The 23,412-nt window shown below is 46.4% G+C and overlaps 1 protein-coding gene across 1 annotated transcript in view; it reads right to left on the reverse strand.

The window, feature by feature from the left end:
- CCN4 (cellular communication network factor 4) overlaps positions 1–17,623 on the reverse strand; it is a 36,289-nt gene extending 18,666 nt beyond the window's left edge. Inside the window, exon 1 of the mRNA XM_028736117.2 lies at positions 17,328–17,623. Coding sequence (XP_028591950.2) covers positions 17,328–17,375 — 48 coding nt within the window. The 5' untranslated portion in view covers positions 17,376–17,623. The remainder of the gene's footprint in view (positions 1–17,327) is intronic.
- Between the last annotated feature and the right edge of the window lie 5,789 nt (positions 17,624–23,412).

Below are 23,412 nucleotides of genomic sequence, written 5' to 3' on the forward strand. Positions count from 1 at the left end.
TTGATGGCAGAAAGTGAGGAGGAATTAAAGAACCTTTTAATGAGGGTGAAAGAGGAGAGCGCAAAATATGGTCTGAAGCTCAACATCAAAAAAAACGAAGATCATGGCCACTGGTCCCATCACCTCCTGGCAAATAGAAGGGGAAGAAATGGAGGCAGTGAGAGATTTTACTTTCTTGGGCTCCATGATCACTGCAGATGGTGACAGCAGCCACGAAATTAAAAGATGCAATATATAGACTGGCCTATAGAGACTTATGGCTGGATTAGCCCAAGCTGCTATTTTTAACTGAGATGCAAGATGGATTTCTAGTTGCATTGTGCTGTAAAAATGTCTGTGGGAAGCATGTGGGAAAGTCTTTTTTGAGTTCCAGATTCCCACATACATCTAATTAAAATGAGAAATGAAGGACCACATACATTCTTCTTGGTCGAAAAGTTGCTTGGGTTGGCAGCATCGCTTAGCGCTCAGCATTCTTGTACGTTTTCCCAGAAGAGTCACCAAACTTATTTTCTTCTTTCTCTGTTTGGTCAGGCAGAAGGAATTCAGCGTTAAGGGCAGGGGGAGACGGGAAGAGTTTGCTGTTGATTCTCCTTCCATTTGGGGTTTCTTCACCAACAGTATTTGATTTTTGTAGGAACTGGGGAATACCTGGTTCACTTTCCCACGTTGACAATTTGCAGCCCTCATACCCCACAAGTGTCCCGAAAAAAACGGGACATCCATTTTTCCCTGAGAGCACAGCAGCCATTTTGGTTTCCATGATCTCTCACAGTTTCACACCAAGATCTCACCCCCCAAACACTTTTGGGGGACATGGTATTGTGTGCCACCCCAAAATGTGCATTTTGGGGCTCCATGAGAGCACAACACTGAAAAAAAGTGTATCTTTTGGGCTCCATGATCTTGTGTAGATAATTCGCATGGGAAGACGTGCACCCCAGTTTTGGAACTCAACAGATTGGCCCTCCAACCTCTGCATAAAAACCTCCAAGGCAGTAGAGTCCACAATCTCCCGAGGGAGGCCATTCCACTGTCAAACAGCTCGACTGTCAAAAAGTTTTTCCTGATGTTTAGTTGGAATCTCCTTCCTTGTAACTTGAAGCCATGGGTTCGAGTCCTACCCTCTAGGGCAGGAGAAGGTGAAGTGTAGGTGGGTCCCCACAAGGCAAGACACAGTGGTAACAGCAAGAGCCCTTATTGAACTACATAACTGCGGAACAGGGGCAAAGCAACCGCTTATATACATTCCTGAAAGCCTGGGCCACTCCCACTCCCAACGTGATTGGCTGTCTAAACTTCCAAGCTGCGAATCGCGACTCAGAGTTCAAGGGCCAATGGCAGAGGCCCAAATCCTGAAATGTTCTGTGATTGGACATCTTGTATCGAATCAGAAGCTCAGAATCCTTAGTCTGGACTCAAGCTCAGGCAAACACGAACCACTGAATACATAACAGAAAGCAAGTTTATTCCCTCTTCCATGGGACAGCCCTTGAGATATTTGGAGATGGCTAGCATATCTCCTCTCAGTCTCCTCTTTTACAGGCTAAATGTCAGAGGGTATGGGTCAATAATAATAATTAATAATAATTCCCATGAATTCCCATGATTCCTCTTGCTTCCCTGGATTGAGAGCACAGAAGGCTGTTTGAGCATGTGCAAGAATTACCCTAGGGATGCAGGTGGCGCTGTGGGTAAAAGCCTCAGCGCCTAGGGCTTGCCGATCGAAAGGTCGGCGGTTCGAATCCCCGCAGCGGGGTGCGCTCCCGTTGCTCGGTCCCAGCGCCTGCCAACCTAGCAGTTCGAAAGCACCCCCAGGTGCAAGTAGATAAATAGGGACCGCTTACTGGTGGGAAGGTAAACAGCGTTTCTGTGTGAGGCTCTGGCTCGCCAGATGCAGCTTTGTCACGCTGGCCACGTGACCTGGAAGTGTCTCCGGACAGCGCTGGCCCCTGGCCTCTTAAGTGAGATGGGCGCACAACCCCAGAGTCTGTCAAGACTGGCCCGTACGGGCAGGGGTACCTTTACCTTTACCTTAAGAATTACCCTAATGTAGAAAAGCAAGCTTTACGTCCATTGCTCCATCTCCTCCTCCATTTTGGACAGATATTCTGTTGCATACAATAAACATGACCCTATACAGCCATTTCCCCTACCTGCTCAGATTCTTCTTCTGTTGAATTTCCCTGAAGATATGTGACTGGGGTGAGTGTTTCCTAAACTTAAGTAGTCCCTCAAAGCTCAACGACTTGATTACATGGTTGTCTGCAAAAAGTCAGGGATTGCAAGGAACGAAGGATGTTGCCAGGGTTTCAGAGTTGACTTTTGTGATGCCGTTCCTGTTAGCCCATTACCAACTATTTTTACTATGTATTTTGCGGTTTCTGTATTGTGGTTTTATGTTGTGAACCGTCCTGAGATCTATGGATGAAAGGAAGTGTCCAAATAATGATGGGGCTGCTGATTAATAATAATAATAATAATAATAATAATAATAATAATAATAATAATATGGCCCTCTCAAAGTTGCCCAGAAGGAAATGTAGCTCTCTGGCTGAGAAAGGTCACCTACCCTTTGTAGAAGGCTTAAATATCTACCAACTCAAAATCAATGGGAAGGGGGGCACAATTACCGTATTTTTCGCTCTATAACACGCACCAGACCATAACACGCACGTAGTTTTTAGAGGAGGAAAACAAGAAAAAAAAAATATTCTAAACGAAATAGTGGATATATGATTTTTGTGGTTGATGCTGTGGCCACATGTGATCTGACAGTGAGTTTGGAGTAGCCCAATGCAAAAATCCTGAGGATCCATGTGGATCCATGCTTTGTAACCAAGGAGGAGAGAAGGAAGGGGAACCATGGATCCTCTGCTCACGACTGCAGCAGATCCCCCCCGCCACCCGCAGGCATTCACTCCATAACACGCACAGACATTTCCCCTTACTTTCTAGGAGGAAAAAAGTGAATGTTATGGTGCAAAAAACACGGTAATTTCGACTGCATCTCACCCAGCATGAATTCAGCATGGAAAACAAACGGAGGGCAGAAAGTTTAAGAAACATTATACACTTTTAATGCCCTGTTTCAAGTCGAGCTGTTTATCTAGGTGGAACACATGCAGCTGCATCAACAAGAAAGTGCAACCTGAGAGCAAACAGTACATTTTTGTATTTTTTATTTTTTGTAATTCTCCTTTTCTTCACCTTGTAAAGAGCACAGAGATCTGTGCAGAAATAGCCTCGGTTGGAAATTTAGTCAACAAGACTGCCTTGGCTGAGGTTGCACTTGGCCGACTCTGGAAAAGGGCTCAGAATTGTGGCTTTTGGATTCTGCTTATTAGTTCTGGACTCCGTGTTTGAAAGAGAAACAGTGGGTAGAATTCTGGCACACCCAGACAGCTGTGGAGTAGCTTGGTTTTCATTGCATCTCAGTTCCTTTTGCAACTGGAACCATTGCACTGGTTGTGGGGAACATGCAGTTTCTCTTTCGCTCCCACTCAGGAAGTGAGAGGCTGGGAGAAGAGAGGGACAAAACTTAAGATGTATCTGTGAGAGAGATTTCTGTACTTATCCATCTCTTCTATCTTTTCTCTATTCTCTCCCCCCCCCCTTCATTTTTACTTTTTCTTTTTTGTGTGTAATTAGTTTGCCCTTTAATGAGGGTGAAAGAGGAGAGCGCAAAATATGGTCTGAAGCTCAGCATCAAAAAAACGAAGGTCATGGCCACTGGGCCCATCACCTCCTGGCAAATAGAAGGGGAAGAAATGGAGGCAGTGAGAGATTTTACTTTCTTGGGCTCCGTGATCACTGCAGATGATGACAGCAGTCACAAAATTAAAAGACGCCTGCTTCTTGGGAGAAAAGCAATGACAAACCTAGACAGCATCTTAAAAAGCAGAGGACATCACCTTGCCAACAAAGGTCCGTATAGTTAAAGCTATGGTTTTCCCAGTAGTGATGTATGGAAGTGAGAGCTGGACCATCAAGAAGGCTGATCGCCGAAGAATTGATGCTTTTGAATTATGGTGCTGGAGGAGACTCCTGAGAGTCCCATGGACTGCAAGAAGATCAAACCTATCCATTCTGAAGGAAATCAGCCCTGAGTGCTCACTGGAAGGACATATCCTGAAGCTGAGGCTCCAATACTTTGGCCACCTCATGAGAAGAGAAGATTCCCTGGAAAAGACCCTGATGTTGGGAAAGATTGAGGGCACAAGGAGAAGGGGACGACAGAGGATGAGATGGCTGGACAGTGTTCTTGAAGCTACCAGCATGAGTTTGACCAAACTGTGGGAGGCAGTGGAAGACAGGAGTGCCCGGCGTGCTCTGGTCCAGGGGGTCACGAAGAGTCGGACACGACTAAACAACTAAACAACAAAGTTTGCCTTTTATTGTGGTGCAAAAAGTGTTAACAAAACTTTATCATAAAAAGCATGGGTAGGCAAGCTAAGGCCTACGGGCCGGATCTGGCCCAATTGCCTTCTAAATTCAGCCCTGGACGGTCTGGGAATCAGCGTGTTTTTACATGAGTAGAATGTGTGCTTTTATTTAAAATGCATCTCTGGGTTATTTGTGGGACATAGGAATTCGTTCACCCCCCCCCCCCAAATATAGTCCTGCCCCCCCCACAAGGTCTGAGGGACAGTGGACCGGCCCCCTGATGAAGAAGTTTGCTGACCCCTGATAAAAAGAAAGACAAAAGAAACATTTAAACATAAGGGGGCAGCATTGAGGCAGAATTGAGGTCACGCTTTGCTTGAAAGACTAGACTGAGAATGAAGGAGGGCAGGGTGGAAGGTGAAAACATTTTGCTGGGGTATCTAGTTGCTGTGGTTCTCCTTTAGAAATAAAAATTCACTGGCCACATCTTCCTTGAGTTTCAGTTGAGAGCATGGCAGGATATGGTGCTGCTAATGTATTCTGCTCCAAAATCGGCAAGATGCTAGCTCGATATTTGTGCCCTTTAGGTGCACTTTAGTGCAGGAGTTATTTTGGCACACAGTTTGCAAGCTCAGATATGGATCAGGATAGTAGCAAGAACAGGAGAGTTTCAATCTGCATAGGAAATAGAAGCAAATAGGGGCCTTGATCCATTTGTTGTTGTTTAGTCGTGTCCAACTCTTTGTGACCCCATGGACCAGAGCACGCCAGGCACTCCTGTCTTCCACTGCCTCCCGCAGTTTGGTCAGATTCATGTTTGTACCTTCGAGAACACTGTCCAACCATCTCGTCCTCTGTCGTCCCCTTCTCCTTGTGCCCTCAATCTTTCCCAACATCAGGGTCTTTTCCAGGGAGTCTTCTCTTCTCCTGAGGTGGCCAAAGTATTGGAGTCTCAGCTTCAGGATCTGTCCTTCCAGTGAGCGCTCAGGGCTGATTTCCTTCAGAATGGATAGGTTTGATCTTCTTGCAGTCCATGGGACTCTCAAGAGTCTCCTCCAGCACCATAATTCAAAAGCATCAATTCTTCGGCAATCAGCCTTCTTTATGGTCCAGCTCTCACTTCCATACATCACTACTGGGAAAACCATGGCTTTAACTTGATCCATAGTGGGAGACAAAGCATTATATCCCCCTAACCCTTTTCTCCCTACATAATATATCCTGACTTTCCCCCAGAATCAGGACTCAAAGTGTCTCACAATTTAAGGAGGGGGATTCAAACTCCCCTACTAGCTACAAGCATATTAAAAGTTGTGGTTTTTTTAAAAGATGAATTGCACGTGCAATTAAAAAGCCCATATCTACTTGGCTCTCAGTCCAGATCAGTCCCAATTGCACTGGTGATTTTGAGGCAAGAGGACAACGATTAAGGCTATAGATACAGAAATTACAGAATCACAGAGTTGTAGAGTTGGACTGGCCTCTTTTGAGCGAAGTGGGAGTTCCTCCAGAGCAGCAGGGGGCGCCACAGCAATGCTGTAGAATGGAGAGCGAGAGCTGGGGGGGGGGTGCACCATGTTTTAGCATCGCACAGGGCACCACTGAAATATTAGAGCTCCAAAATCCCCCACTGCTTTACCTAACAGTAGGGCAAGCGGTGGATACTCGTCACTGTGTCCCATTGTGCCTGAAGCGGTTTAGTCATGCTGGCCAGATGACCCGGAAAGCTGTCTGTGGACAAACATTGGCTCCCTTGGCCTGAAAAGCAAGATGTGTGCTACATCCCATAGTCACCTTTGACTGGACTTCAACATCCAGAGGCCCTTTAGTTTTTTTAACCTTTACACTAGACAGAATCTTGGGTATAGACTAGGGCTGGGCAATATTTGGTTTTCAGCATCGTAATATATCAGCAGCAGATGCCTGATTCTTGTCTTCCAAAGCAACTACTCTATTCCTAATTAAAAAATGGAAAGCGTAATGCTGGTGATCAACAAAAGAAGTTTAAAGACTGTCTCAAGGCAAATCATAAAAAAAATGTAGTATAAACACCGGCAACTGGGAAACACTGGCCTGCGAGCGCTTCAGTTGGAGAACAACCTTTACCAAAGGTGTCATGGGCTTTGAAGACACTTGAACTCAGGACGCAAGGAAGAAATGTGCTAAGAGGAAGGCACGCTTGGCAAATCCACACCATGATCAGCTCCTGCCCGGAAACCTATGTCCCCATTGTGGAAGGACATGTGGATCCAGAATTGGCCTCCACAGTCACGTACGGACTCATTGTTAAAACCGTGTTTATGGAAGACAATCTTATTCTGCTACAAGTGATCACCAAATAAGAATATGATGATTAATCTGCACATCGCAGGCATGTGGACTTCCACGTAATTTGCCCGACCGATAGATGTGAGAACTTGTAGTGGCAGGAGGCAAACCCTCACCGTGATCAACTCCCATCCGGGAACCAATGTCCCCACTGTGGAAGTATGTGTGGATCCAGAATTGGCCTCCACAAATATAATCTTTGATCAGTCTTCTTAATATTATATTTGTACGCAACAACAGCAGCTAGAGTTCTGATAGCTCAAAAGTGGAAGCAACAGGAGATGCCGACAATAGGAGAATGGCAGATAAAGCTGGTTGAATACGCTGAGATGGCTAAATTGACACACAGAATTCGCAATCAGGAGGAGACAAAGTACCAAAAAGAATGGTGTAAATTTTTGATCTATATAAGTGAGAACTGTACAAATTTGAAAACTTTGGCAGGATTGAAGTAAATCTTATGTCATGTTGTAATATCTAATCAAAGAAACTGTGAACTATAGAATAGAATAGGAAAACTGATGGAAGGGAAGGACGGAAGTCAACAGCTCTACGGAGCATAAAGTAGGATATATATAATAAGATTTGATGTTTTACTGGTGTTGGTGGGTGTTGGTGGGTGATCTTAAATCTCAATAAAAATTATTTATAAAAACAAACAAACAGAATTGGCTTCCACAGTCACTTACTGAATCACTTTTAAAACTATGTTTATGGAAGACAATCTGACTCAGCTACGAGTGATTGCCAAAGAAGATATCAGCAGCTAATTACCATGATATGCTGATATATCACGATGTCTGGAATGCATCTCAGCTGCTTCTTCCTCCCCACCTTAGGCAGGCAGGTGGAGCTCCGATATAATTTATCAATATATCGCTCAACTCTAGTATAGACCAGCGGATCCGAGTTCAGGTTCCACGCTCAAATGCCACACGTTGCTCAAGACACTATCAACCCTTTCCGAATGGTTGTGTGGATAATGAAACAACTCCCTATTCTTGCTTTTTGAAGAAAGGACTGGATCCAGCTCTGATTAACAGCAAGTGACCTTTCCCGCTGTTTGAAAGTGGGATGTTTCAGCAGAGCCGAGGTTACGTACGGGGGAAATTTGGCACAAAATGAAAGGAGATTAGCAAGCATGTTTGAAGTCCGCGGAGTGGGAGGTGCTGCCTTACGCTTGGGTAAAAATAAAAATAATGCCACATATTTACTCCGTCCCCCCTCCCACTCACCGGCAGGATGTCTAGAGTATTTTCTGCTGAACTTGTTTAGTCTGCTAGATCGCAGACGTCCCGGAAGCGAGACAGAAGCTATGCCGGGGGATGTTTCGTTGCAAGAGTCAGCATGCTCCTCTGCCTCATTGGGCAAATCATCTATAAAAGAGAATAAACATTGTGTACCCAATAGCTGTATGTGTGTACAATGGAGCCCAGCTGAATTCCTAAGTCCACACCCCTTATTACGTTAGCAGGGCATAGCGCTCTTTTCGCTGCTTGGTTTCCATTTAATAGTTTGGGTGCAGTCAAATGCATCTCTACTCAGAAATAACCCCTGTTTAATTCCCCTGCATTTATTTCATGATAAGCATGTATAGCAGAAACAGCCAGTGTGGGGTCCTCCAGATCACTGGCCATCATCTCTAACCATTGGCCATGCTGGCTGGACTCATGGGAGTTGTAGTCCCTTGACATCTATCGGCTACTTCTGAGATTTCAGCTCGCGAAATCTATATATTTTTACGCAGATTTCAGCTCGTGAAGTCTATATATTTTTACGCAGAAAGCTGATTTGGATGCTTTACGTGAGTCACATACTCAAGTCATGCCACACACTTCTAGCCTACGGTTAAGGAATTAAGTATATTCTGAGGGATGGGGAAGTACCCATTTTACAGATGGGGAGGTTTCTACTTGAACTAGTCTCCAGAGCCTCCAACATTACCACCAATGAAAGTAAGGACATTCTATTCCATACCCTCCAAAATTTCTACATTGGAAATTGGGATGTCCTAAGGAAAAGCGGAAGGGACGCGGGTGGTGCTGTGGGTTAAACCACAGAGCCTAGGACTTGCCAATCAGAAGGTCGGCGGTTTGAATCCCCGCAACGGGGTGAGCTCCCGTTGCTCGGTCCCTGCTCCTGCCAACCTAGCAGTTCGAAAGCACATCAAAGTGCAAGTAGATAAATAGGTACCACTCCAGTGGGAAGGTAAACAGCGTTTCTGTGTGCTGCTCTGGTTCGCCAGAAGCGGCTTAGTCATGCTGGCCACATGACCCGAAGCTGTACGCCAGCTCCCTCGGCCAATAAAGCGAGATGAGCACCGCAACCCCAGAGTCCGGCCACAACTGGACCTAATGGTCAGGGGTCCCTTTGCCTTTACCTTTAAGGAAAAGTGGGACTTTCCGGGATCAAATCAGAAACCTGGGCAGCTTCTGTAAATCCGGGACTGTCCCTGGAAAATAGGGACACTTAGATGGTCTGTAGTCTCTGCATCAGCCTAAGATATCCATGGCAGAGAACACAACGGCATATGCAAAACTCAAGGAAGTGAGCCAAGCCCAAGGCCGTGGGTCTTGCTTTGCTACTGCTCCCCTCTGAAGAGAGAGGAAAGATGCTGGACCACCCCTGGGGGACAATGGACTCCCCCACCCACTGAGTTGCAACAGCTGGCCTTGACATCAGACTTCTGGGTGGGGAAGTTAAAGGGGGGAGATTGTTGGCTTGAGGTGAACGATTTTTGGACTAAGGGGAGGATGAGGTTTTGTTTATGTTTGTTTATTTGTGAATTAGTGGTTCTCAGTATTGCTTTGTTTGTTATTTGAGTTTTATGGTTGTTATATTATATGAACTACTAATGTATTCTCCCTGCTTTCCTCCTCTATGGTAATATATATTGAATATCCCTTCCCCCTTTTCTTTTTTTTGATGTAAGTCGTTTGGGAGATAGGCGACGAATAAGTCTAATCAATGAAGTGAAATGGAAAATGAGGAAGAGTGAAGTTGAGTCTGTAAAAATAGCTTCGCGTCAGGACTTGTCCCAGCTTTGGGATTCTCAATCTATAAAGAAGGTAATCTGTGAATCTGCAGACATCTTGAACACAGAACAATGCCCCCCCCCCTCTCTCTCTCTCTCACACACACAGGCATATGATGAGCCACAGAAGATCCACCACAGTGGAAGAACACTTGCTTCTATGCAAAACCAGGGTTGTACAGACTGTGGAGAGAATAATTGGGTGCACTCTTCCCACCTTGGATTAAATCTATGCTTCCAGGTTTTATAAGAAAGCTGCAGAGATAGTGCAGGATAGTGCGCACCCGGGAAATGATCTCTTTCAGCTTCTGCCTTCTGGAAGAAGGTACAGGGTTATAAAGACTAGGACTAGCTGCCTGAGAAACATTTTCTACCCAAATGTGATTTTGGTTTTAAAGGCAGTGTAAGGTAGTCTCTGTGGGAGTATATTGTATTTAAAAATGGGGTATCAGAGTTTTTAGGGGGCTAACCAGGCTGGGAGAGCTGGGATAGCAGGCTTGTTGGTTTCTGAATGTCTGATGTAGATTTTCAATTTCGTTGCTCTGTATGGGACAATGACAATAAAGATTATCGTATCGCACTGGAGAGCCACACCCAGTCAGGGGAACAGTCTCAGCCCGAGATCCACATTCCATCCTGGGCAACTTTCCAAGGGCCACATGCCTGTGGTACGGGGGCCAGGGGTGAAAGAGGGCAGAGAAATGGACGCAACTCTCCCTTTCGTACACCAGGCTGAATTCCAGCCATGCGAAAGGCAGAGGTTTCTACTCTCCATCCATCCCAGAAAGAGGCGTGATCGCAATTCAAGGACACAGCCCAGTCGGGCAAAGGAGCTGGCAGAGAGTGCAGAACAGAGCCTATGGAGGGCTAAGGACTGGGTGTGGTGGCAGAGAGAGAGAGAGAGTCCCAGGGGCCAAACACACCCAAAGGGCCACATTTGGCCCACTGGTCTGAGGTTCTTCATCCTTGGGGTGGATGATGCAGAGCCATAGCTGTCAACTTACAGATTTGAAAATAAGGGACCAGCAGCCAAAATAAGGGATTTTAGTCAACCAGCAGCCAAACAAAGCCTCAAGCGGTGGTTCCCACAGCGCAGCAACCCGGCAAAGGGGATGCAGCAAGGAAAACCACCGTCACCTCTCCGCTGGGAAGCGCTGAGCAAAGGCGAGTCCCCAGGTAACGTGGCCGATTTGATCGGCACAAGGCGTGCAAGCTCCACCCCCCAGTCGTTCTTAGACTCCTTATTGGGTGAGCAATGCAGCCAAGCAACACAGTTGGAGCCTCCCTCCTTCCTGGCCGGCAGGGAGGGAGGGAGAGGAGCTGCTTCCTTTGAAACCTGGGAAATTTAAGGGACATCATCAATAAGGGACAGCAGCGGGACACAGTGCTGGGATAAGGGACTTTCCTGCCAAATAAGGGACGGTTGACAGCTATGTGCAGAGCAAGAAGGACCATTAGTCTGACTGCACAAGGCAGCTTCCTAGGTTGCCTTGCAAGAAACTTCGTTCTAAGGAAGCACCAGCAGGATGCATGCCACTTCTCCAACCGCAAAGCACTGAGTCCAGAGCAGCTCGCAATAATGCCAAGGCATTAAAAACAGGCAAGCCACAATTCCATCAATAGAGAATCCTGTCAAAAATCACAATGGCATGAAAGCAAACACTAAGAATTCAATAGCAAGTGATGCAGTTCTATACGTAATTGCATGGGACGCGGGTGGCACTGTGGTCTAAACCACTAAGCCTCTTGGGCTTGACGATCCGATGGTCAGTGGTTCGAATCCCCGCGACAGAGTACACTCCTGTTGCTCAGTCACAGCTCCTGCTTACCTAGCAGTTCGAAAGCACAACAGTGCAAGTAGATAAATAGGTACCACTGCAGTGGGAAGATAAATGGTGTTTCCATGTGCTCTGGCTTCTGTCACGGTGTTCCGTTGCACCAGAAGCGGTTTAGTCCTGCTGGCCACATGACCCGGAAAGCTGTCTGTGGACAAACACCAGCTCCCTTGGCCTGAAAGCGAGATGAGTGCCACAACCCCATAGTCGCCTTTGACTGGTCTTAACCGTCCAGGGGTCATTTACCTTTACAGTGGTAGCTCGGGTTACATACGCTTCAGGTTACAGACTCTGCTAACCCAGAAATAGTACCTCGGGTTAAGAACTTTGCTTCAGGATGAGAACAGAAATTGTGCTCTGGCAGCACGGCGGCAGTGGGAGGCCCCATTAGCTAAAGTGGTGCTTCAGGTTAAGAACAGTTTCAGGTTAAGAACGGACCTCCTGAACAAATTAAGTACTTAACCCAAGGTATCACTGTACCTCTATAGGTACTCATCTTGATTCAAAAGTAATTGATCGACAAGCACCAGGTAGACTTAACAACTCTGAGAGAAGCTTTCAAGAAACCATAGAAGTGTAGAGTTGGAAGGGACCTTTGAGGAATGCAGGAATCTCAGCTAGATCCTACATGGCAGGGGGCCACACAACCTCTGCTGAAAAACCTCCAAGGAGGGTCTTCACCCAGTGCTCGGCCTCGGTCCAGTATACCTGAAGGAGCGCCTCCACCCCCATCATTTTGCCCAGAAGCTGAGGTCCAGCACCGAGGGCCTTCTGGCGGTTCCCTCTCTGCAAGAAGTGAAGTTACAGGGAACCAGGCAGAGGGCCTTCTCGGTAGTGGCACCCGCCCTGTGGAACGCCCTCCCGTAAGATGTCAAAGAGAAAAACAACTACCAGACTTTTAGAAGACATCTGAAGGCAGCCCTGTTTAGGGAAGCTTTTAATGTTTAATAGGTTATTGGATTTTAATATTCTGTTGGAAGCCGCCCAGAGTTATTATTATTATTAGTGCAGCAGGACGATCTCAGGGGATCACAGCTCCAGCCACAAGGGAGGGAGGTCTGGTCACAGCCCCGGATGAAACACAGGCTCCCTTGCAAACATTCCAAGCCCCATTTAGAATAACAGAGTCACAGAAATGTAGAATTGGAAGGGACCCTGAGGATCATCTAGTCCAACCCCCTGCAATGCAGGAATTTGCAGCTGCCCCATATGGGGATTGAACCTGCAACCTTGGTGTTATCAGCACCACACTCTAACCAACTGAGCTATGCAAGGATACACCATAATAAGCACTACAAATAAGCTTAACTACACAACCACCTCTGGTTTTCAAAGTGGACTGCTAAGCACTTGAAGACATCTCTAGAGTATTTCCCTTAATGGGAATTCAGTTTATTCTAAAACTGGACTGCCTTCCATTCGGAATTTTTGTGTTTGTTTCAGAATGAACTCTTAAGTTTTGGTAATAAACTTAGTGGGGCTGAATTGATGGCCAGGCTAGAAGCACCTCTCGAATGACACAGAAGAGAAGTGCTAGAAACTGCAATCCCTGAATGTAGATACAGTTTACCTATGAGGTGGCCTTACCCCACACGTGCCCACTCGACCTCTTCAGCTGGAGGAATTGGGTCTACTACTGTTACCACATAATACCTGCTCTGCATTTGTAAGCACTCAATTGTTTGCTGCTGCAGCACCTGAACTTTGGAACTCCTTGCCTCTTGATTTCAAGCAGGCATCTTCACTGTGGTTTTTTGGGCACCTGCTAAAAGCATGCTTGTTTAGGCAACCACTGAGCCTAGGGCTTGCCGATTGGAAGGTCGGCGGTTCGAATCCCCGTGACAGGGTGAGCTCCCGTTGTTCGGTCCCTGCTCCTGCCAACCTAGCAGTTTGAAAGCACACCAGTGCAAGTGGATAAATAGGTACCACTCCGGCGGGACGGTAAATGGCCTTTCCGTGCACTCTGGTTTCCGTCACGGTGTTCTGTTGCAGCAGAAGCGGTTTAGCCATGCTGGCCACATGACCGGGAAAGCTGTCCGTGGACAAACGCCGGCTCCCTCAGACTGAAAGTGAGATGAGCGCTGCCACAACCCCATAGTCGCCTTTGACTGGACTTAACCGTCCAGGGGTCCTTTACCTTTACCCTTACCCAGGTACAGTGGTACCTCAGGTTAAGAACTTAATTCGTTCTGGAGGTCCGTTCTTAACCTGAAACAGTTCTTAACCTCAAGCACCACTTTAGCTAATGGGGCCTCCTCCTGCTGCTGCGCCGCTGGAGCATGATTTCTGTTCTCATCCTGAAGCAAAGTTCTTAACCTGAGGTACTATTTCTGGGTTAGCGGAGTCTGTAACCTGAAGCGTATGTAACCTGAAGCGTATGTAACCCGTGGTACCACTGTATTTAGAAATGCTGATGCAATTTTTAATCTGTGTTAGTCTTTTATTTTATTGTATTGTTTTAAATCAGAGGTTTTCAACCTTTCTCAGGTCCAAGGCTTTCTTACATCACACCTTGCCTGCAGAGCCAACAGCCTCTCATCCATTTTCAAACACCTTCCCTTGTGGAGGGTTCCCTCAGCCTCCTTTCCTCTCCCTTATCCTTGGGCAGCCGCAGTTGCCACCCCTTGTGTCTCAGCTGCCCCTCCCCACCCCAAAGAGAGGTGCCTCATTACAATGCCCCACAGGGGCCTGGGAAGCACCCCCTGGCCAGTCCAAGAAGCGCCATTCGCCTGGGGATCTTGTAGTCAGGGCTGCTGCAACAAACAGCTATGCATGCCTTTGGGAGGCAGAGATGTGAGAGGGCATCAGAAGAAGGGAGGGAAGGATAGAGAGACAGAGGTCAGTGTTTCCCGCGGCACCCCTGACCATCATTCAAGGCACCCCAGGGTGCCACAGCACACTGGTTGAAAACCACTGTTTTGTCATTTTTCTTGGTTTTATTGTTCTATCTTTCTGCAAACAGGGACGCAGGTGGCGCTGTGGGTTAAACCACAGAGCCTAGGACTTGCCGATCAGAAGGGGTGAGTTCCCGTTGCTTGGTCCCTGCTCCTGCCAACCTAGCAGTTCGAAAGCACATCAAAAGTGCAAGTAGTTAAATAGGTACCGCTCCGGCGGGAAGGTAAACGGCGTTTCTGTGCGCTGCTCTGGTTCGCCAGAAGCGGCTTAGTCATGCTGGCCACATGACCTGGAAGCTGTACGCCGGCTCCCTCGGCCAATAAAGCGAGATGAGCGCCGCAACCCCAGAGTCGGTCACGACTGGACCTAATGGTCAGGGGTCCCTTTATGTTTACCTTTATCTTTCTGCAAACAGCTTTGAGGGTGTTTTGGGTGTGTTTTTTTAACACTCAAGGAGTGTATACATTTAATGAAATAAATTTTATACACGGACACAACTGTTTTTGCCATTTAAAGGGATATTTCTAGAAATAAACAACGGCAGAAGCAACGAGGGAGAAAAGCAGAGTGGCTCACGATGACTCCGCCCACAGAGCCAGCTCAACCATAGAGAACAAGTGGAGGGGCAGCTGTAGGGGAAGGACCATAGCTCAGTGGTAGAACATCTGCTTTGAATGCAGACGGTCCCAGGTCTGACCCCTAGTGGTAGGACTGGGGGAAAACAGCTTCCTGGCAAACCTGGAGGACTAAGCTGGATGGACTGAGTATAAGGCATTGTCCCAGCTTGATGCTCATTTTGATCAGTGCCCAGGAGGGAGAAGAAGAGAGGCCGAGCCATTGATAGAGGGGCTGCAAAGGCAGCTTTGCAGAGGCTGCTTTCATTGGGTCAGTATTGCCTACATCCCTCAAAGCACAATTGAGAGCCTTTTCGGTCTCTGCCGGCTGCAGGTGGGAATTGGGAATCCCTGATGCTTAGGGAGAAAAGCTTGCACTGGGGATTTTCATCAAGATCGTGGCTGGGGTGAAGTGTTAAACCTCCCCTGTCCATGCACAGCAGTCTCAGTGCAAATGGCGCTCTCCCATGCCTGCATAGCTGTCAACTTTCCCCTTTTCTTGCAAGGAATCCTATTCGGAATAAGGGAATTTCCCTTTAAAAAGGGGGGAGGTTGACAGCTATGCATGCCTGTCATTAAACAAGGCAGCAACGACAGCCTGTTTGCAAGTACAGTCGTACCTTGGAAGTCGAACAGAATCTGTTCCGGAAGTCTGTTCGACTTCCGAAACGTTTGGAAACCAAAGTGTGGCTTCTGATTGGCTGCAGGAAGCTCCTGCAGCCAATCGGAAGCCCCAGAAGCGCCGTTGAATATTCGGCTTCCAAAAGAATGTTCAAAAACCAGAACACTCAGTTCCAGGTTTCGATCGTTCAGGAGCCGATTTGTTCAGGAGCCAAGGTGTTTGAGATCCAAGGTACGACTGTGATGCAATTAGGGTGATGGATAGGATGCAAAAAGGACCTTAGTTCCATTGTTCCTGGGATTGTGCCATCATTCATCATCATTCCTATGATTTTGAAAGCTCCAATTTCTTTTCTTTTCTTTTTAAATCTCCCGGAGCTATTCTTGGATTGGCCCTTGTAAAGGGTTTCTGTTTTTCTCGCTCCTAAGATAGACTCTTCCTGCTGCTTGCTGCTCCACAACGGGTCAGTTTAGGAAGAGCGGTATAAAGAACTTACTGGTGGCTGCTGTTCCTGTTCCTTAAGTAAAATCTGCCTGGTAGTACACATCCCTAGCCCTCTCTTGCTCGCCAATGATGGACGACGACTGAATGTGCTTTGCTGTGTTAGGCTGCAATCACAGAGCCCCGGAGGACCTGCAAGGCTGCCACTCCGCCTTGCCAGCTGGCCTGCCTGAGCACCCCAGGAAACTGATATATCACCTCCCGCTGCAAAAGCATGTATATTCCAAGCATAAAAGAAAACTGCACATTACTCAACATTATTTTAAGTAACACGTTGCATGCCCAGTGTCCAGACTGCATGTCATGCAGCAGTTTCTCCTATTTCCCTACCTGATTATGACACTGCCCTGGGATGTGCATCTGAAAAAGCTTGCTGTCCGGTATAAATCTTCACGATGAACAAAAACACCGTCTGCCTCTTTGAACCGCTTCACTCTCTCCTGCAAGCTCTTTGGCCAGATCTCTTTTGCACTGCTTTTCTCCAGCTCTCCTTCCCGATGCAAAGCATTTGCAGTTTTGCTGACCCCTCTTTGCTTTCCTTTCCCGGCGCTGCATCATCCCCACAGCTGCTGCCACGTGTGGTGTGTCTGGGGGCTCACTCACCCCCTCACTCAACAGCCAAACAATATTCTCCATCTCCTCCTTTAGGCTCTGCTGAGCTTTCCCCCTGAATATCACTTCTTGCATCTCCTGTTCTTTTTCTCAATTTTTTATTTTTTAGGACACCAGGGCACTCTCAAAACTCACCCTGGCATCTCAAGACCACCCTAGTGGCACAGGGCGAGATCTGCACAGAAATTAGATCTGTCCCTAAAGCAGCGTCTGAGTTCTTCCTTCCCACATCACTCAATCATCATTTGAGCTGTCAAGAAAACCTCAACATATTCCCTCTGGGGCACAATGCATTTTGAAGAGGGCTTTGCTTCCTCGCCAGACCAGACCTCTCCCCCTCTTTTCATCTGCTTCTTTCCCCAAACTCTATTGCTAGTAAGATACGCAGGGTTTTTGTTCTTGCATTCTACGCCACCCATCCTGTAGAAAACAGCCTTTTGCATTCCTTTCATCCAGGTTGCAAAAGACAAATATTCGAGAGGAAAAAGGAGAAGACCCACCTGCAGAATGCCGTTGGTTGCTAGAATCCAGGGCAAAAGCCACCTCATCACTGGAAGCCAGGATGAAAGACATTGATTGAACCCAGATCTTTTAAAAAGGAGAAAAATAAAACTCCTTTTGGAACAAATTAGGCACCTCTTTGAGGGAATGCAGAGCGCAGCCGAGGTTGACAGTGGGTCTGACTTTTCCCTTTGGGCTCCAAGGGAGGTTTTATTGAAGACAGATCTGACGTCAGGGTAAAGGACGAGCCCTGCGTTTTTCTCTGGGAGTAACTTTTCCTGCCTTTTATTTTTTTTCTTTTCCCTTCCCCTTCCTTTGAGTGATTCGTCCCACACCTCCTCCTTCGCACTGTATTGCCTTCAGCCAGAAGATCCTTAAAGGAAAACTCTCTGCACATCGGCGCGAGAAGCTGTAATTTCCACACCATGCTCAAATGCTCAGAGTTCACCCGTAATTATGGTTATTTATGGCAGCCCCTGGCAGCCAAGGCAGGTTTGGCTGTGTGGGAATAAATAATTTTTTTGGGGGGAGAAGAGAGCTCTGTAGCTCTATCTGCACGGTATATTTACAGCACTTTTATACCACTTTATTTTATTTTTTTCAAAAAATTTTTTATTGGTTTTCACAAAATTATAAACACACAAACAAATAAACAAAGTAGAAGGACTTGCTTTCAGCATCGGAATTAAAGCATGCTAAAAGCAAGCCCTGCTGCAAATGAATGATCTGGAGCACACTTTAAGCTGTGAGCTCCCAGTTTCTCTTTGCAATGGGGCCTACATTTAATGGCGCTGCTAAAATTTGGTGCAGAAAGCAATCGACACTGCTTTCGGCAGGGCTCAGATCTGCCCATGAGCTCTGGCTAAGCGGCAACGATCCTGCCTTTTGAAAGGGGGGCTTGCATTCAACAAGTTCCCTGTACTATTAATGACCGCCTCTTTCATCGGGTCTGGGAAGGTTCCCTCACAGAGGGAAGCATTCACCACCCCACAGAGCCCATCGCCCAGCCCTCCCCGGCTCACCTTTATGAGCCAGGATGGGCAAGGATCAAGGAGACAGGTGGTTGGTTTCACTCGTCCAAGCAGCCTGTCCACATCCTCAGAGGTAACAGATTGGAATTGATCCCACGCAACTTGACTAGACAGGACTCTAGCACTCTCCCGCCCTGGCTCTGCTCCCACGGTGGAGTCTACTTCTTCCTGAATCTGAGTGATTTTATCTGCAAAAAACTTTGAAAAATCGTTGCAGGAGATCTTGGGGTCTTTACCAGGCCCCGATGGCAAAGGTGGTTCCATTAAATTGCAGACCACCTGAAAGAGTCTCCTGCTGCTATTTTCTGCAGATGCAATAGAGGCGGTGAAGAAAGTCCTCTTTGCCATTGCTATCACCACTTGGTAGGCTCGATGTTGAGCTCTAACCCGTGTTCGGTTCGATTCAAAATGAGTTTTCCACCACCGGCGCTCTAGCTGTCTCAGTGATTGTTTCATTGCCCTCAGCTCCAGGGAAAACCACAGGGCTGTCCAGGCTCCATGCAATTGGAGAGGGCACTTCAGAGCCAGACAGTTGATGTTAATGTTGTTGTTTAGTCGTTTAGTCGTTTAGTCGTTTAGTCGTTTAGTCGTTTAGTCGTTTAGTCGTTTAGTCGTTTAGTCGTTTAGTCGTTTAGTCGTTTAGTCGTGTCCGACTCTTCATGACTCCATGGACCAGAGCACGCCAGGCACTCCTGTCTTCCACTGCCTCCCACAGTTTGGTCAAACTCATGCTGGTAGCTTCGAGAACACTGTCCAACCATCTCATCCTCTGTCGTCCCCTTCTCCTTGTGCCCTCCATCTTTCCCAACATCAGGGTCTTTTCCAGGGAGTCTTCTCTTCTCATGAGGTGGCCAAAGTCTTGGAGCCTCAGCTTCAGGATCTGTCTTTCCAGTGAGCACTCAGGGCTGATTTCCTTAAGAATTGATAGGTTTGATCTTCTTGCAGTCCGTGGGACTCTCAAGAGTCTCCTCCAGCACCAGAATTCAAAAGCATCCATTCTTCGGCGATCAGCCTTCTTTATGGTCCAGCTCTCACTTCCATACATCACTACTGGGAAAACCATAGCTTTAACTATACGGACCTTTGTTGGCAAGGTGATGTTGATAACCCTGCTTAACTCTGCATTCCAGCGGGCCACCACATTCCAAATGGCACAGTTGTTTGAGAGGCAGCTTTACCTGCTCAGTAAAAATGAGGCCTTAGTCCTGAGAGATGGCGTGAAGTTGTGGTGCGAGATGGGACCTAAGCTGCCATGTGCTTTATTTATCTGTCTGAAATGAAAGCTCAGTGCTGTGCGACAAATGGAAAACTTTGACAATGCCAGAAAACTTGAAACCAGCATGTCCTGAGCCAGGCGGGGAATGCCAAACCACGGTGGAGTCACCCTCTCCTCTCCTTGGGAAATGGGATCTTAATCAAGGTTATGTTCAAATATGACTTCACACACATGAAGTAATGCATCCTCCTTGGTTTCGGCAAACTCCAAGAACGTACATTTGCTCGGCCAGTAACCACAGGAGTCAATAATCAGTTTCCCTCCTCAACTTGCAGTATGATGAAACTGTTTACTTAAACTGTGTAGAGAAGTGTTTTTAACTGAAAGAGTTCATGTACCAAGATGCCAGTATTAATCTTAAATATCACCGCAGAAGCTTACGAAAAGCTTGGCCTATCGCTCAACATCCAAAAAACCAAAGTGCTGCACCAACAAGCACAAAATAACCCCTTTGCAGTGCCACAAATACAACTCAATGGTGTAACGTTGGAAAATGTCGGTCACTTCTCCAACCTGGGCAGTCATCTTTCCACAAGGGATGCCGAAATCCAGCATCGCCTGAGTTCTGCAAGTGCTGCTTTCTTCTGATTGAAGTGCAGAGTGTTTGAGGACTGGGACATTCACAGGAAAATCAAAATGCTTGTTTACAAAGCTATTGTGCTACCAACCTTACTGTATGCTTGTGAAACATGGGCCACTTATAAATGCCATCTCCAACTCCTCGAAATATTCCATTAACAGTGTCTCCAAAAATTTTTACACATCGCTTGGGAAGACAGGCAAACTAAAACCAGTGTCCTGGAAGAAGCAAAGATCATCAGTGTCGAAGCAATGATTCTTCAACATCAACTTTGTTGGACTGGTCATGTTGTGTGGATGCCTGATTATCGTCTTCCAAAGCTACTACTCTACTCTGAACTTAAAAATGGAAAGTGTAATGCTGGTGGTCAGCAAAAGAGGTTTAAGGACCCTCTCAAGGCAAATCTAAAAAAATGTAGTATAAACAACTACAACTGGGAAACATTTGCCTGCGAGCACTCCAGTTGGAGAACAGCCTTTACCAAAGGTGTCATGGGCTTAGAAGAAGAAGAAGAAGAAGAAGAAGAAGAAGAAGAAGAAGAAGAGGAGGAGGAGGAGGAGGAGTTTGGATTTGATATCCCGCTTTATCACTACCCGAAGGAGTCTCATAGTGGCTAACATTCTCCTTTCCCTTCCTCCCCCACAACAAACACTCTGTGAGGTGAGTGGGGCTGAGAGACTTCAGAGACATGTGACTAGCCCAAGGTCACCCAGCAGCTGAGAGCCAGTGTGGTGTAGTGGTTAAGAGTGGTAGTCTCGTAATCTGGGGAACTGGGTTCGCGTCTCCGCTCCTCCACATGCAGCTGCTGGTTGACCTTGGGCCAGTCACACTTCTTTGAAGTCTCTCAGCCCCACTCACCTCACAGAGTGTTTGTTGTGGGAGAGGAATGGAAAGGAGAATGTTAGCCGCTTTGAGACTCCTTCGGGTAGTGATAAAGCAGGATATCAAATCCAAACTCCTCCTCCTCCTCCTCTTCTTCTTCTACTGGCATTGAAAAACCTTGTTTTTCAAGGTTGCACCCTACTAGATCACCACAGTTCCCATCATCACTGTCTCTTGGCTAAGTTAGTTGGGGATTAAAGGTCCATATAGTTAAAGCTATGGTTTTCCCAGTAGTGATGTATGGAAGTGAGAGCTGGACCATAAAGAAGGCTGATGGCAGAAGAATGGATGCTTTTGAATTATGGTGCTGGAGGAGACTCTTGAGAGTCCCATGGACTGCAAGAAGATCAAACCTCTCCATTCTGAAGGAAATCAGCCCTGAGTGCTCACTGGAAGGACAGATCCTGAAGCTGAGGCTCCAAGACTTTGGCCACCTCATGAGAAGAGAAGACTCCCTGGAAAAGACCCTGATGTTGGGAAAGATGGAGGGCACAAGAAGAAGGGGACGACAGAGGATGAGATGGTTGGACAGTGGTAGCTCAAAGCTACCAGCATGAGTTTGACCAAACTGCGGGAGGCCGTGGAAGACAGGAGTGCCTGGCGTGCTCTGGTCCATGGGGTCACGAAGAGTCGGACACGACTAAACGACTAAACAGCAAAGTTCAACAATATCTGGGGATCCAAGGTCCATTACCCTGAACCATGGTCACCCAACGAGAAAGCCAAATTTAAGCTACAAAGTATGAACAGTGCCTTCAAGCACAGCTGTTTTCTCTGAACGTACTCCGTATGTGAAAACACTCCCTGTTCTGCGGATCCTCTCATCAGAAGCAGCCTAACAAACATTTCCCTTCCAAATAATTATTCTCTTCAGTAAATTTGTCCCTGGTATGCGAAGCAAATAACACGGTAACAAAGGAGCCTCTTTTCATGCTCTGACTATGTAGGGAAATAATTTTTAATAGGCTAAAATGCACCCTACCAACACAAACAACTCTCCAAGCAGAATATAACTTGGCAACGCAGGTATAGTCTCCAGTGCTGGTTTGTCCTTAAAAGACTGTTTTCTTAGTACACTCTGTTTGCAGAGTGAGACCACGGCTGCTTAATGCCCTGACTTTATAATTCTAGGGCTGTATGATAACAGATTCTCATCGACTGTTGCAAGTGACATATCTATGAATGTGAATGTATGGGGGATCAGGGTTGCATCTATTTACCTGCCCTGACACCTACTCATTGATCTAAAGCCTGTGTAGGCTGTGATCACAGTTTGGGAGAAACATGGAGAAATCAATGGCAGGATCCAGACACAATCCCAATGTCCACACATTCCACACATATAGAAATCAAATAAACATAAATGTGTAAGGTAGGGGTTATTGTTTTCATTTGTTTCTATGTTATGCATTTTTGTGTTCTTTATATTGTGAGATGCCTTGTGATCCTTGGATGGAGGGCTGTATTGAAAATTAATAAATAACTAATAATAATAATAATAATAATAATAATAATAATAATAATAATAATAATAATATAAACAAACATATAAGCATCCATATCCATGGTTCTCCTACTGAGTTATATAGTCCTTTACTCAGAAATAAGTGTCACATGTTTGGTTAAAAGCCTTTGCGGACATTTTGAAGAGGAGCCACAATGAATATTTTGCAAATTTCTGAATGTTTGTGGCCTGGCTTGCACATAACACAAAGCCATGGTTTGTTTAGCCACTTTGGTTTCCTGGAGCATTTGAAGCCTGTCCACTGAGCTTGCATTTCTTTACCTTTACCTAGAAATTAAGGATGTGGGGGGGGGGGGGGAGAGATTTAGTTTGGTTTGCATTTTGGTTCAAACCTATCTCATTTGCACTTCCTGATAACGATAAGTGAACTAAAGCACAGCTGTCCTTCAAAATCCCCACACTTCTGGATTTTATGATGCAGTTCTGTGAACAAAGAATGTGCTTAAAACAGGTGTGTATTAGGTGTAAGTGTACATAAAAATGTGAAATAACATACAGAAATGCATCAATTTAGACGCAATTGCACACAGAAATGTGTGTGTGTATTTGTGTGTGTGTGGAGAGAGAGAGAGAGAGAAATGCGCAGTAAATGCTCACTGAATTTTTGTGAGGACTTCTTTTTTAAAAAAATTCACAAACTGATGGGAGCTATAGTCTGAAACATCTGGAGGGTCCCAGCTCTTGTACCCAAAGTAGCACCAAGTCTCTTGCTGTGCTGGCACAAGGGGCTCCATGCTTGTATGTATATATGTCAGTAGCATAGTTTCTGCTAGGCTACTCTCCTCCTCGC

This window comes from Podarcis muralis, chromosome 8 (genome assembly GCF_964188315.1).
Source record: "Podarcis muralis chromosome 8, rPodMur119.hap1.1, whole genome shotgun sequence".
Classification (NCBI taxonomy): Eukaryota; Metazoa; Chordata; class Lepidosauria; order Squamata; family Lacertidae; genus Podarcis; species Podarcis muralis.